The sequence below is a fragment of the Protobothrops mucrosquamatus genome, unplaced genomic scaffold (genome assembly GCF_001527695.2).
Source record: "Protobothrops mucrosquamatus isolate PMUCROS unplaced genomic scaffold, P.Mucros_1.0 scaffold_186, whole genome shotgun sequence".
NCBI lineage: Eukaryota > Metazoa > Chordata > Lepidosauria > Squamata > Viperidae > Protobothrops > Protobothrops mucrosquamatus.
Genome location: NW_015386262.1, coordinates 1,419,794 through 1,436,118, shown reverse-complemented (window position 1 = coordinate 1,436,118; position 16,325 = coordinate 1,419,794). Strand labels below are relative to the sequence as shown.

Below are 16,325 nucleotides of genomic sequence, written 5' to 3'. Positions count from 1 at the left end.
GGGGGGGGGGCATTATACTGCAAGTGCATCTGTTTGCAACTCTCATTTAGTAAACAGAACAAAATCACCCTTTTGTGTGTTTGTGTGTGCTGACAGATATTAATTTTAAAAGTTACATTGATAGCTTGAAAAGATGCAAAGGACTCACAGATCTAGATTGTCCAACAAAGTCTTGCAGACAGTATCTAAGTATCCTGTTTCTATTGCATTATGTGACACGTCAAATACAAAGAGGTACACAGGAGGCTGAGGTGGACGTAGCTGAAAAAACAAGACACAATTATAAACATTTAAATGTCCCTCTAGGACCACTGACTTTTTTTACTTGGGTGCAAGGTGGTCTGCATTTTTAATACCATAAATATAATGCACTTTTACATATTATAATCCATTTTTATTAATTCTCTATTGTGAAAATGAGAAGTTTTCATTGTAGCAGCTTTACTGAATTCTGCTTTGTAACTTGTTACAAAATGGAAGAAAAATCATGGTATACCCCACATTTTTTTCAAAAGATAGCACATGGTAGTATATTGGATTCAGAGATTTAGAGGACTGAGGACCACTATGACATAAAAATATATATTTATTGTAAAGATGCAATACATTAGTGCCAATATTTTTTTCAAATATTGGACAGTGTGGATAGAGGTTGAGGTGCTGGATTTGAAGCAGAGACCTCTAAGTTTTGGTCCTCCTTACACACAGAAATTGGTGGAGTGAGAGCTTAATGCTCTCTATGCAGCCCCTTATAGTCTGAAAGAAGGCAATGACAAATTACTCCCACATTTTTGTCACAAAAACTATATGAACCCGTAGTCTGACTGAAAGATGGTTCCTCATTGAAAGATCACTTTTTTCTCTGGTGCAATGTAAGATCAATAAGAACTACATAAGCATCAACAAGTGAAAACGAGATAACAAAACTCATGGAACAAGACACAGAGGTCCATAGAGCACAATTTGTTCCATAAGCAAGAGCATACTGCTTGATTTTTGTTTTCTTGTAATAATCCTTCATAGTATGTGCAAGGGTGCTTTTGGAAGTTTGAAAAGTTAAGAGCAGTTTTTAATACAGAAGGAAGCTGCTCATAAAGAGCTTGAGAATCCAACCAACTACTTGAAAGCTCCAAGATGTGACGAGGTTCTCTAAGATGTATGGTACAAATTATATCCAATCACTTTGTCTCAACTGAAGTACTACTGTCTATTATTTCTGTAACAGCTACACAAGAATGGATAAGTAAAAGTCAAATAAAAGAAGAAAGATGATCAGATACAGTAGTTCTGCACAAGTTGTGTTTATTATGACTACACAGTGTATAAGATTGGGGAGGGAGGGGAGGAGAGAGGAGAGAAAGAAAGGTGGGGAGGGGAATCTCACCATGTATTCAGAAGGAGCCATAAACTCAATAGTGGCATTTTGAACTTCAGGTCTTTTATGAGGTTCTCCATAAACTCTTGTCACAGGATTATACATAAACTCTTCAGGAACTATAGGAGGAAAATTACACTTTATAAACTAGCGTAACTCTAAGGTTTATAGTATTTTATATAATATTTTTCAGCCTAGTAATCTTTTAAAGAAATATTTATTCCCATAATACGTTCAACTATCTAAAAGCAGCTAGAGATTAATCTCATAAATGTATCTTACTGGAATCAAATAGCTTATGTGTATGTATACATGTGCACAGTTAAGAACTTAATATGAAGTCAACTTTCTTTATTAGATTTAAACTCAAAAAAACTCACCATCATTCACTCTGTGGCACAAGTTGCATTTCCATCTCCTTTGATCAAGGAAGCTGACAAAAGGATTGATATACGTTCTACAGCTGCGACATCTCACAATTGTACTAGAAGTTACTACAGGCAATTGCTGAAAAGAGGAATGTGTAAGTCATTTGTTTAAGAACATCTGTCATCAAGTATAATTTAATTCTTTCTTTTGACATAGGACTGAATAAATATAATAATGAAAATAAAATCAGCCTTCACATGTATGCTTGCAATAGTAATTCTGATTCCAATCTAGTATTTTTTTTCTATGAGCTTCTAAATTAAGGGATGGCTTTAAAATCATGCACCAGTGGGAGACATGGCTTTGCAGTTTTCATAGTTGCAGACTATATTCATCTAATGATGAAGGCAATCTTCTCTTATTTTGAAAGCAGGAAGGGAAAACTGAATGTTTATAAAACATCTTATAATATATTACCAATAAATGCTAATGGGACTTGGACACTTGATGTGTGTTAAGTGCAACACGTTTAACAATATATGCTTATCCAAAAGATGAGGACAACCTATATAAAATGTTGTATGTTACATTCAAACACACAGTTATGTAAAAAAGAAATATATTAGGAGACAAGATAGACTGTTTCATCTGTAACAACTGATGTCCCATTTCCCACAAGGTTATTCCCTAGCCTAGTAACTCTTTATTATTTGCAAACACAACCATCACAGCAGATTAAAATCAGGGAAGAAAAGTTATGAAAGGTACTCCCAACTTTGATTAAATATTATCTATTGAAATGCATGAAAAGTTAAATATAAAAAACTGAAAGCTTTAATACTGTCAATCAATCAATCTTTAGTTCAGTCAGTATAAAGTTTCATCACTATTAAAGCACTGCACATTCATATATATAGATAGATAGATAAAAGGTATTTGAAGTACCGCATGCTGCTCTGATGGGACTTTTAAAAGGCAACTTACACACAAAATTCCACTTCTGGTAAAGTCATCTCATCTGAATTTTTTCTAATTTTCAATTCTTCCTCTTGTTTAAAGGACTTAATTTCTTTAAATAACTTGTAATATACCCAGATCAATAAACTAAAATTCCTAAAATTTAGGAGAATCACCCAAAGACAATCCTAGATTTTGGAATTTATTCGTCGAAAATCCTGCAGCCAGAGTTGACCAAATGCGGCCATCACAACAGACTACATAAATCAAAGCAAATTCATGGAATTAATCTCTGAGAGAACTGTGGGTAATATATGCATGCAGAACTCTACTATCATCTAGAGAAGTGTTTTTCAAACTTGGCAACTTTAAGACATGTGAACTTCAACTCCCAGAATTATGGGAATTGGGTGCAGCTGTGGAATTTTGGGTGTTGAGCTCCATATTTCTTATATTATGAAAAATATTGATTAGAGTAATCTGAATACAAGCTGTGTATTTCTGAAAATCAACACCCTAGTATTTTCAAACATTAAATAACATACCGATAAATCTTTGAAAGGGTGAAGCAGAAGCCCCAGGGGAAGTTTGGCTTTATTCAGTAAGGCCTGAGTCTGAGGAATGTTAGTCAAGGTACACCGGAACAACCTATATGGAAAACCAAAGGATTAAAAAAGTACTAATTACATGCGTCAATCTACCTGATCTCCACAGTCAGTTATTACTTTTCTCTCTCTTAATTTTCAAGAAAGGGGACCACCCTATATCTTACGCAGCACTCCGTTTAGGAAAAAAAACTTCTAACAAATGCAAATTTTTAAATAGTTTGTAGGATTGCAGGAAAGTGCTACAACAGTATTTTTTTTCTTTCCTAGCATTTTCTGCAAGTGCAGGATCTGAATCAACCAAATGCCAACCAATTGGGTTGCAATAGGAATTGACCAACTGGCTTGTCATCTGAGCCTGACCTCATGGGCTAAGTGTGTGACTGGTCCAAAGTCAGCTTTCATGCCTAAGGCAGGACTAGAACTCACAGTCCCCTGGTCTGTAGCCTTGTGCTTTAATTGCTAAACCAAACTGCTCTCCTGCTACAGTGATATATTAACTTGTAAAGTAAGTAGATAACCTGCCCAAATTACAAAGGAAACATTAGAAAGTAATACTACACTTTGAAAAACACACTTCTGGATCAATATTTTATTTATACTATTTATTCACCACCAGAATCCAAAATGGTCTTTGTATACTGTTGGATTTTTTTTATAGCTACAGTACAGTATAGTACAGCCTTTAATTTAATAGAATATTTCTGAGGCTAGAATACTGACCCATATAAAATTTGAATATTCAGAGACAAACCCAAATCAAAAACAAAAACATATGAGGGGTAAAGTTGGGAACTGAGGAGGAAGAGATGGAGAAAATAGCAAAGTTGACTTCAGGTTTCCATTGCTTTGAGCAGAATATTTTCTCACTGAGGAAAAAAAAAATCCAATGCTTTGCTCTGATGAAGCCTTCATAAATTGCTAACCAAGGATTAGATTCTGTTCATAAAAAATGAATCCAAGGGTTAATTGATGAATTAGATTCACACACAAGACCATGTGTATATTAAGCATACAAGTATGAATAATTTCTATAATATTTGTGTTGACAGTCATAGTCACATGGGGTGGGCCATCCATATATCTGTAGATAAAGGTGCTTATAAGTTTTGCAATTTGGGGGAGGATACAGTTTATACAATATTTAGGGGTTTTTTTGTTTTAAAAGAACAGTTACTATCAAGCATCAAAACAAGATTCCTTATATGATTTTCAGAACTGAAAACTGAATGATTTTAATCTTCAAATGTTTAAATATGTTTACATTACTCAAAACGTAAAAGTGCATTAGCAATATATTCAAATATAGAAAAAGTACAGTTAAGTACAGCTTTATTTTGATTCAAGCAATTAATTTAGTTCCAAACTTGTGATGGTAAATTGAGTATTCCCTTGTTGCAAGGCCATAATTTTAATGTACCCTGGTAAAGCGCAAAGCTTTTGCCTCCTTGTCAGTATTGCAGAAATTATCTTCTCTAACTCTTTGGGCTATGAAACGGTTGTGAAGCAATGCCTTGTGCAACTGACATTCCAGCAAAACATACCGACACTGCTGAAAAATACTGCTGCATTCTAGACTTTAATCACAGTGTATTGGGATAATACAACACAATAGCTCTTGACTTACGGCTGTAATGGAACCTGCCAATTCCTGTCAAATGTTGTGATGGTCATAAATTGGCTCAGTCACATAACTAACCTGATTTTTTTGTGGTGGTTGTTAAGTGAATGTGGAAGTTGTAAAATGAACGTCACAATCATCAAACAAACCCAAGTAACTTCTGTTTTTTGGCAAAACTGTCATATAATGCAATCCTATGACCACAGGATGCCGCAAACAGCTGTAAATGCAGCTGTGCTGCCAAGTGCCAGAAGGGCAACCATGTGACTGGGGTGGGTGGGGGGAGAGAGAAACTGCCAGAATTTTGGAACCAGGTTGTAACTCCCTTTTTTTTAGATGGGTCACAACTAAGTTGAAGACTACCTGTATACAAATTTAAACCTCAATTATCATAACCATCATATAAAACTTTATCTATCTGAAAATTACACGTGTAATTAGCACACCCCATCACAACAGAGCAAAATAAAGTCCATACAGTTTGCTATCTCTTCTGTTCACCAATGAACAGAAGAACCGATAACTACCTGTTTCTTTATGATCTCTCCCTGCTCTCATATTTGAAAAAGGAGATTATGCAAGCTTCCTAATTTTTATTTTAGCTTAATAGGCCTCAATCCTAAATTCAGCTGTTAGTTTATCATTTTAATAACTGCAACCTCCTTACAGAAGGTACTCAGGTACAATTATTATTCAGAAAGTATTCAGGTACAGTTGTTTTATATATAGGAAGAACCATGTGAGCTTACGTTTTTTTCTTTACATAGGATTAGTTGGAACCACCGGAAACAAATTAGATTTTTATTCGCCAGTGATAATTTTTTTTTATTAAGAGTTATATTTTTATTACGAGTATCATTTTTTTGATGGACTAAAATTATTTTCTCAGTCTGTTTTTGTTTAAATATACTAAAAAAAAGTAGCGCTTTAAAACACCCACCCAAAATGACACTAAGGAGAACCTTCAAAATACTAGAAATGGAAGAGATTTATTCATTTACAAGCAGCATTATTTAACCTTACTCGGGATTGCAGTTGAGCTTCTGAATATCTTCATGCACATGGGGAATGGGTGCTTGCAAGGGGGTTGCAGGAAGAATATTTCTTTCTTGAAGAAGGTTGATAGGTCTTAATCCTTCAGGCTGAAGACTTAGTCCACCCATAGATGCAGCTAAGGTATTTACTCCCAAGCCAGACTACACCAAAAAAAAAAAAAATCAAATTTATGAAAGACATTTAAATCCATGCATAGACACCATGGAGGATGGTGGGGTTAATATCAGATGTAAATACATAATTCATAAAGCACTTATGATAGTTTATTTGTCATCCTCAATAACAACCATTTGTTTAGTGACTATTCAAAGTTACAATGGCACTGAAAAGTGTCTTTTCACACTTACGGCCGTTGCAGCATCCCCATGGTCACGTGATCAAAATTCGGATGTTTGGCAACTGACTCATAGTTATGACGCTTGCAGTGTCCTGGGGTCATGGGATCCTCTTTTTTTTAACCTTCTGACAAGCAGTCAGTGGGAAAGTCAGATTCACTTAACAACTCTGTTACTAGTCATGTGATCAAAATTTGGATGCTTGGCAATTGACATGTATTTATGACTGTTGAAATCTCCCCAGATCACATCGTCATAATTTGTAAGCTTCCCAGCTGGCTGTCAACAAGCAAAGTCAACAGGGGAAGCCAAATTCACTTAATGATTGCATGATTCACTTAACCGCAGTGATTCATTTAACAAATGTAGCAAAAGGGTCATAAAAGGGGACAAAACTCACTTAACAACTACCTTGCTTAGCAACAGAAATTTTGGGCTCAATTGTGGTTGTACATTGAGGATTACCTATATTTTGTTATAAACTAGCTCACCATTCTATTCACACTTAAAACCAATCTAGATATAAAAGTCCGTATTTATGTTTTAATGTATTCCACTAATATCAGTTATTTGCAATTATATCGTATTTCCTTGCGCGAGCATATATGGGAAAACTTCCTCTTTTTATTTGAATAGTAACTTAAATAGGCTGTGTGGAGTTCAAAAATTATATACCGATCTAGAATTATCCATTGATCATTCCAGTCGACCTCCAACATCCTAAATACTGCACTACACTAGCACTAAATTAAAAAATAAAGTGTATTGAACTACGCAATCCTATTACATAGACAACACTGATTATTAAAGAGATTGAAGGAAATAATGAAGGCCAATGTTTAGATGAAGTGCATTTTTTGATTTCATAATGAATTATTAATAACTAAGGAGAGTATTGCAAGAGGGATATTTTTGAAATCTGTATAATCACATTAAGAAGAGAATCTAGTCAATTATAAATGTATCTGTAAAGCACAAACTTGAATGAGACGGTGGAGCTGACTTGAGTGGGAAAATATAACGCTTAACTCAAATTGGAGGCATATCTCCCCTTACACTATGTCTACAACAGCAGAAAATATTTAGCAATAGTTATTTAATGCCGCTGAGCTAGTCTTACTCATCAACTTAGTTGGTTTTAACACATTTCTTCCTAGGATTTTTTTTTTTTTAAAAAGAAAGGACAGAAATACATCAGAGAAACTTTTAATACAACATAGGGAAATAAAAAACCAGTTCTTTTCATATAAAACTATAAAACACACTCTCTCTTTTTGTAAACCAGCCAGTTCTAATCTAGCTATAACTAGTATCTGATTAGTCACAGAATCATGGATTGTAAGAAATATCATGTGGGCAAACAACTCCAATCCCTTCTTATAGATAGGAATCCAAATCAGAATATCTCTGATGACGGTCTAGCCTCTACTTGAGCACATCTAATGAAGAGGAGTCCACCAATTCTGGGTAATTGGTTCCACAGTCAAACTATTCTTACTGTTAGGATTATTTTTTGAAATATTAAATTTGAATCTGCATTTCCATAACTTTATACGCAACTTCCATAACATTATATGCGATATCAAGCATATCATATGTGCTCCTTCTAGAGGAATACAACTCCATCCAGAGCAAGGATCACCTCAAATGCCTGGTCCTGTTTCTTTGGGTAGCATTTAGCCTGTAGATTCTTAATATCTTGCAAATCAATCAAGACTGACCTATAGGTGTGGCGTGTGATTTTTAATCAATATGTTTGGTCTTGATGAAAATGCACATTATGGTGCAGGTCAGGGCAACCTTGGCTTTTTTATGACTCGTGGACTTCAACTCCCATGCTGGCTCAGGAATTCTGGGAGTTGAAGTCCAAGAGTCATAAAAGAGCCAAGGTTGCCTACCCCGGGTATAGGTAGTCCGTGACTTACAACCACAATTGAGCCCAAAATTTCTGTTGCTAAGCAAGACTGTTGTTAAGTGAATTTTGCCCCATTTGACAGCCTTTCTTGCAACAATTATTAAGTGAATCACTACAGCTGTTAAGTTAGCAACATCATTCTTAAGTGAATCTGGCTTCCCCATTGACTTTGCTGGTCAGAACATTGCAAAATCAAGAGGACTTTGGGACACTGCAACTGTTATAAATATGAGTCAGTTGTCAAGCACATGAATTTTGATCATGTGACCCTGGGGATGCTGCAACAGTCATAAATGTGAAAAATGGTCATAAGTTACGTTTTGCATTACTACTGTAACTTCAAACAGTCACTAAATGAACTGTTATATGTTGAGAAGTACCTGTTTAAATTTCTTCTTGGAGGAAACTGAGAATCTCCAGAGACTTTCCTTCCATACTAATTATTAGTGTGCTCTTTTATTGGACAAAATGCCTATATATTCAGAAATCTTACCATTAGGCTGGTCAGGGTGGGATTAAATGAAGTCAGCATAAAGCCAATCATGTTTTCATATATAACAACCTGAATCTATGGCATAATCACTTAATAAAAACTCTAGCCCATTTTTCACCTCTAAATTATTCCTCAGGAACCATTAATTTAAACTGTTTAACATTTTGTTCACTTATATGTTTCAAAAGCAGACTTCCACTTATACAATTTAAATATCTTTTCCCTCTACTCTCTATCTATATAAGATAAATGGGAGACATACTGGCCATCAGGAAAAGGATGGCTGACCGCCAGTGCTACCCATTCTACTATTAAAAAGACTTTCTGGATACAAGTCTATGTACCCATCTGATGTCTTGTCTACTGTCTTTCTTGTCTAAGAAATGCAAATTTACCAAGCAGGAACTTCTATGTTTCAATGTAGCACGGAAAACAAGATTTACAGCTGATTTCTATTTTTTTTAAATTTGGATCTACCACCTGAAGAGGCATTTTATCAATATCAGCTCTAAAATTTGAGCTCTTTAATTGGGGAAGAATAACTTCTATAAGGTCAAGGAAGCCTTTGTGGAACCTAGAAACAACGTGTGAGTAAAATTAGAAAGGATTTACCTGAGGGAATTGTTGAGGTCCTCCTGGATACTGCATTCTTGGTCCTCCAGGTGGAGAAGCATTTTGGTAGCCTGGGGGCAAGCTGGGATAAGCAGTCCCAACATGTTTGTTCACTTTAATATTTTGAGGAGCAGGAGCATGTGGAGTTGCTGAAAGAATAAATAAACTGAATGGTAAATGATCTTAATATTCTAAACTTAAGGTTTTTTACCATTTGTAGTGACGTACAGTATTTAGTTATATAGTTATATAGACAAATAAATAAAAAGCTGTGTGTTTTAAAAAATAATTTTAAAACTGAAATACTTTAAAAAAAAAAGTAATATCACTCAAACTAAAACCACAAACATAACTTCTAATTTTAGTTCCCCTCTCCCACCATTGGCAATAATATCTCCCCTAATAACTTAAATCGTAACAGTCAATTGGCTGTCTGGATAAAGCTTCAGTTTAAGATCTGTTTCAGCTTTGGAAATCCTAAGCATGCTCAGTCTTCACACTAATAAATACACTTATGTCACCATACAGTATTCTGTTTTTTGTTTTCATTAAAGATCGTGCCTTTTCTAGTCACAGCTTTTGAATGGGTGTAAGTTACGAATGGAATCCTCATGTTTGAACAAAAACCTAGTTATTATACTGTAATATTTATTTATAGGTCTGATATTTGGCACCAATCCAAAAGAACTCTGAATGGCTTATACTGCTCTCTTTCAATAAAAAAAAATATTAAAAAGAAAAATCCAAAACAAAGCAAAACAATTAGCAATTGCAGCTGAAATTTCAAAATGTTTCATGTCTGAGGAACATTATAGTTGTTTAATGTAGTTAAACAAAAGAGCTATATGTTCCTTATATTGTTTACTTCTGTCAGAACATGCACTCATCAATATTAAACCAACTGTGGTATAGAAACAGTACAGGATGGTCTTGTTTGTTTAGCTTATCTGTTCTCAAATACAATAGTTTGATGACAGTGTACCTGAGCTATTTTCAGAACCATCACTGGTGACTATCATATCAGAGTTAGCTAAAAGTAGTGTTCCAGTGAAGACTTGGTATAGTTTTCATAACTTTAAAAAGAAATTCTATCATACAGAAACAGGAATACAGTAGATCATTGTAATAAAAACCAGATTACAGCAAGAAGCAATTGTTGAAAAAAAAAAAGATTGTATTCAATTAACTTTTCTTTTCATATGATTAAGAACAGATACTTGAATAACATATAAGTAGTCATTACCAGCAGTAATTGGGACTGGGAACTCCAATGCTAAGTAAGACACAACATCGCATGATTGCACTGTCTTATGACAGGAGTTCCGGTAGTCCCAAATGCCACAGCTATGTGGCTGCAGCATTCCCAAGGTCACTTCACCATTTGCGATCTCCTATTAACTTTCCATTGACTTTGCTTGTCAGAAGCCGACAGCGAAGACTGCAAATAGTGATCATATGACCATGGGCCACTGTGGTGTTGTAATTGCGAGCCAGCTGCCCAGCAACCCAAGCTGCAATCACATGATCATGATGTCCAATAAAACACATTATTACACTATCTGGAGAACCACATCAAAAACTGCTAATGGAAATTTGGTGACAGTATCATGAAGAAATAGATGGAACTATCAGGGCCAAACACTATTATTTCCAGTTATTTCTCTTGGCAATATTCTCAATAACAGCTAGGCTGATCCTTAGCTTGGGATTTCAGATACAAGACACTTTTTTTTCTGTTAGGATTTCATCTGTATCTTATGGCCCAAGTTCAATGTTTTTGAAGTAATCCAGCCAGTACTCAAAGCTGCAAATTTGCTAGCATCATTTCTTTTGCGCATGCATTAGCTTTCTTTTGTACAATATTCTAGCAAGTGTTGGCATTGTATTTGATCTAGGAATGCTGGTAACATGTTTTCAAAGTTTCAAAAAAAATCTAAGTTGAATCACAGTGCTCAAGCATTCAGTTCACCAATAGGCAAAAAAAAATAAATATTGGTGGTTAGAAATAGACAAAATAAACTTTAACCACACATTAAAAACAGATTTCTTAAGTAACTTGGACTTGGGGTGACTACTGCCTATGTTTAGGAAGAGCGCAGCAAACTGGATCCGATATTCACAAAGCAAAAAGAAAGCTGAACTATGTCCTGTAGTGTGATGCAAGCTAAACATTTGAACCAGGGGTCAGAAAATGGAAAGGAAATAAAAACAGCAGCTAACACAACTGCAAAACCAAATTTTCATGCCAACAATGGCATTTCAGCAACACCTTGGAACTTTGAACCTTTTGTGGTATAGAAAACTATGCAGTATGAATGTTTTATACAATCTCAAATCTACAATAAACAAGACTGGTTTGCAATAAATCTTTGTTCCAAATAACAGACATTCAAACATGGATAAATGTCTTGTTACAAAAGGTCAGCACGGAGACAGTTTGCCACTACTTTGTATAAACACAAGTGGATCGCACAAGTTGATTGAAAGGCATGTCATGTTGTCCAAGATTATTGGAAGAACCATTGTAATGCACAGAGGGCATGACTTACTTTCACTTTTTCCAGATTAGTTCTCAATGCTCAGAGCTTGAGCGTAACTGAATCAGGTGCCGAAAGCATCACCTGAGCATGCTAAAGATTTCCTAACTGTTGACAATGAATCCAGCTATTCATCACAAAAAATATCAAGCACAAAAGATGTATATTTTATTGCCCTGAAACATTCTTCCAACCAAAGACCGAACAGAGAGTTTTTAAGGAAGTGAGAGTTATGGTAGTGGATGAATTAGATAAAGAAAGGCACAAGAGGACTGAAAAATTCCTATCATCAATCTTCAAATTTATACAACTTAAAAACAGAAAACAAAACAAATGTTGGCAAAAATATGGCCAAAGCTACCCAGAGTTATCCTATAGTAAGATGGGCAGCCAATACATTTAATAAATAAACGAACAAGCAGTTTCATCACTCTGAAGCGGACTAGCAGTTTGAGAGTTGCAAGTTGGTGATTTCTATTAAACTATTTAAAATTGTGGCAAATTGGAAATTATAAAGAACAATAACTATCCTGTGCAATGACCACAGGATAAGACAATCAGATAGTGACAGTCAGATAACAGCAAAAACTTTGTGACAAGACAGCATGATGGTAATTAAGACAAGGAGGAAGATCTGTGAATCTCCACAATATAAGTTGTTGATGTTGTTCAACAACATACAGATAGTCCTAGACTTACAACCATTCGTTTAGTGACCGTTTGAAGTTACAACAGCACTGAAAAAAATGACTTATGACCAGTTTTCACACTTACGACGGTTGCTGCATTCCCACAGTCATGTGATCAAAATTCAGATGCTTGGCAACTGTCTCACAGTTATGACGGTTGCAGTGTCCCAGGGTCATGAGGTCACCTTTTGCAATCTTTTGACAAGCAAAGTCAATGGGGAAGCCAGATTCACTTAACAGCCATGTTACTATCTTAACTGCAGTGATTCACTTAATAACTGTGGCAAGAAAGGTCATAAAATGGGGCAAAACTCAATAAATGTCTCACTTGGTAACATAAATGTTGGGTTCTGTTCTGGTTGTAAGTTGAGGACTACCTGTGATGTCTTTCAATGACCCCTTATCTGATCATGAAACTGCTTTTTGGGAGATAATTCAGAAATAGCATGCTTCTAAGATCCAATTAAAATTAAAAATGTTTTTTTTTCCAAACCAATCGTTAAGTAGCTTTCTTCTGTATTAAATGTTAACTGCCCGTTTCTCTTATTCTGTAATTAAGGCAAAACTGATTTTGATAGGCACTGAATGCAGTGATGAGATTTAGCCATTTTGCAACAGATTGGCAGAACCGGTAGCTAATTTTTTTGTTGCCCAGGCCCAGTACGGATTTCCGGAAGTGGCATCCACACAGAGAACCGGTTGTTCACATATTTGAATCCCTGACTGAACGTACTGTATAGTAAAATGCTGTAGTTTGGTCCTGTACTGCTGTCTGTTTGATGTAGACTCAAACATATGTAATTGTGAAATGTACTGAATGCAAAATGAACTATTAAAAACTTTATGTTCTGTATGTGTTTAAGGTGGGGTTACTTTTGTTTAGTTGTGTTCAGAAGGGCAACATTTTAAGTTGAATGAACATTCAGATTTAATATTACACCCTCCTCTCCAACATCCATTAAACCAAAGGTAATCCATTCAATAAATATGTTTGCTGATATTTTTAAGGCATCTAGAACAGTGATGGTGAAAAACACGTAAGCATTGTATTTTACTTCAGAGATCACTGAGGTAGAAACTTGAGTTTGTTTCTCAAACGAATTCATTTTTAGCATAAATTGAAGAAAGATAGATAGAAAAATATTTGTAAATTTTAGAAGTCAAGAACACCTTCCAAAAATGCACAGTTAAATGAAGTGGAGCTGGTCTGGTTCCAAATATCACAAGTATTTTATCTGCTTGTTTGGTTCTAAGAGCATTTTCGTTCTTAAGTAAAATTATCCTGAAAAATCCGGTCTTCATTATTCTGCTTCATACAGGTAGTCCTCGACTTGTAACAGTTCATTTAGTGACTGTTCGAAGCTACAACATCACTGAAAAAAATGACTTATGACTGTTTTTCATAATTGCAACCACTGCAGCATCCCCATGGTCATGTGATCAAAATTCAGTTGCTTGGCAACTGACTCATATTTATGACAGCTGCAGTGTCTCAGGGTCATGTGATTACCTTTTGCAACCTTCTGACAATGAGTAATCAGTAAATCACAATTTAAACAAGCTGCCTCTATTAATGATTTAAATCTAATATATCAAGCATTACACATACCTAAAAATTATTGTAAAGTATAATTTCTATAGATACAGAACATATGTTGGATTTGATTAAGATATAACCTGCATGACAAAAGTTAAATCAAGTGCTTTTTGACCTAATCATTGTGCAAGACATTTCATTTTATGGTACAATCCAAGTGCTTGTTATAAAAACACAACTAAGGATAAGTCTTGCAGGAGCAACATCTTTAATTTAACAGTAAACAGACATTTTTGATTAATAGTCCACTACAAAGAAAAATGTTTTAGCTCCAATATTCCTAATAGATAAATGTCAAAATTGTTTTACTTTGTTGATACTAACCTAACAATTTCATTGTTAACCAATTATAATTACAACTTTGTCTTGAGGTTTCATTTTAAACAAATTGATTACATCCTGTTCCTATCTTGATTAAAAACAGATTTTATAGTGCTGCTGAGTTAAGTATTAGAATATTGCTAACTGTTAAACTACTGCAGGTGTCCATATGACTTTTAAGACACTGAGTTATACATAATTTATAAATGTATGTTCAATTTTCAATTCCAGAATGTACATTTTCTCTATACCAAAATAGTTCGTATTTGTGTTATGTGACTGTTTTGAACCGGTACAGGGCAGGCACAATAAAAACAATTAATTCCCCATTTAATTTACTTTTGAGCAATGGAAATGGAAGAAAGACTATCTTACCCAGGAAACCACCTCCTTCTATTGCATCGTAATTATTCTGGACTGATAGTCCATCATTAGCAGAGCATGTAGTATCACCTATGAAGAAAATAATCTGTTAGAAATACATAACACTGATCACAGCTGATATCATAACGTAGATCATAAATCATGATTTATCATAACGTAAATCATAAATCATGATTTATGGCATAGCATTGTATGTAAATGGGGTCATCATGGCCTATTCAATATACCATGGTTAAAATAAATCATGGTTCAGCAGAATACATGGACCCAGTCCTTGCTTATGAAGTTAAAAAAGCTTGGTTCACAAAAATTTAATACTATAATTCAGCCTACATAATTCATGTTTTTGCTTCTAATTGGCTGAAAGCAACTTCCTCTAATAACTGCATTAATGCTTACCTTCTTGCATACTTGCTGAGTTTTGTAGAGCCTGGGATGCAGTGCTTACTGGGGGAGGAGCTAATGGGGGAGCAGAGGGATGTGTATAAACTGGACTTCCAACTGCAGACGGTCCTAAAGGAGGTGGAACTGGCAAATAAATTAACAGATTAGCAGGAGTGGAACTGTGATGACAAGAACCAGAAGAACTTAAATCTAACACAGTTTCTCAACGAATTTATTTTGGTACAGAATCTGTTCATTTCTTAGCACAATATGTGAACTATCCCTTACAGCAGGGGTGGGCACTATGGCCTCTTTACGACCTATGAACTTCAACTCCCAGAATTCCTGAGCCAGCCACTCTGTTGAAGTCCACAGAACATAAAGGGGCCACAGCTGCCCACTCTTGCCTTAGTTTAGTGCTAGGTATAAACCAAACCATTACTGCATATTTGAAAAAAAATATACGGTATATAGCAAAGTAATTGAAGTTTAATGTTATACATAAGCAAAATCATAGCTCTTATTTAATGCAATTACCCCATGAGAAGTTGCTGACGAAGACCAAACATATTACTACAGAATCATACAACTAGAGATGGATTATTAGGTTTCCAATTCCCTTAAATACTACAATATAGTGACTCACATACAGTTGTTCTATACAAATATATGTTCTATACAGGTGTATCGTATCATTTTTTAGACAGAGAATAGAAGTAGAAAACATTCAACAAGCACTGAGGTTCAGCAACACAGGGCAGAATATCCATTCTATAGCAGGGATAGAATGTTCTCCCCATCTACCCTTTTTCTTAGCACCACACCTGTGCTACTTATCTGTGGCAAGATAGAATCAATACTTGTAAGTTCATATTGTCAGGTTTGATTATATATTAATAATCTGTGATTAACTGGCATCCAAATAGCTCCTGTTTAAGGAAGGTAAAATTGGGATTTGTTAAGGCAATTTTTTCAGGCTGCCCACCAAAATACTGAAGTAGCCTCAACTTCACTATATACAGCCCATCTATATATTATATTGTACCATGCCACACAGTTCTACTATAAACCTCTT

General features: G+C 35.0%; 1 protein-coding gene across 1 annotated transcript in view; it reads right to left on the bottom strand.

Moving 5' to 3' along the window:
* SEC24A (SEC24 homolog A, COPII coat complex component) overlaps positions 1-16,325 on the bottom strand; it is a 38,381-nt gene that overhangs the window by 14,048 nt on the left and 8,008 nt on the right. Inside the window, exons 3-10 of the mRNA XM_015824272.1 lie at positions 15,266-15,394; positions 14,858-14,935; positions 9,339-9,487; positions 5,951-6,123; positions 3,247-3,349; positions 1,756-1,882; positions 1,385-1,494; positions 149-261 (exon numbers count right to left, since the gene is read on the bottom strand). Coding sequence (XP_015679758.1) covers positions 149-261; positions 1,385-1,494; positions 1,756-1,882; positions 3,247-3,349; positions 5,951-6,123; positions 9,339-9,487; positions 14,858-14,935; positions 15,266-15,394 — 982 coding nt within the window. The remainder of the gene's footprint in view (positions 1-148; positions 262-1,384; positions 1,495-1,755; positions 1,883-3,246; positions 3,350-5,950; positions 6,124-9,338; positions 9,488-14,857; positions 14,936-15,265; positions 15,395-16,325) is intronic.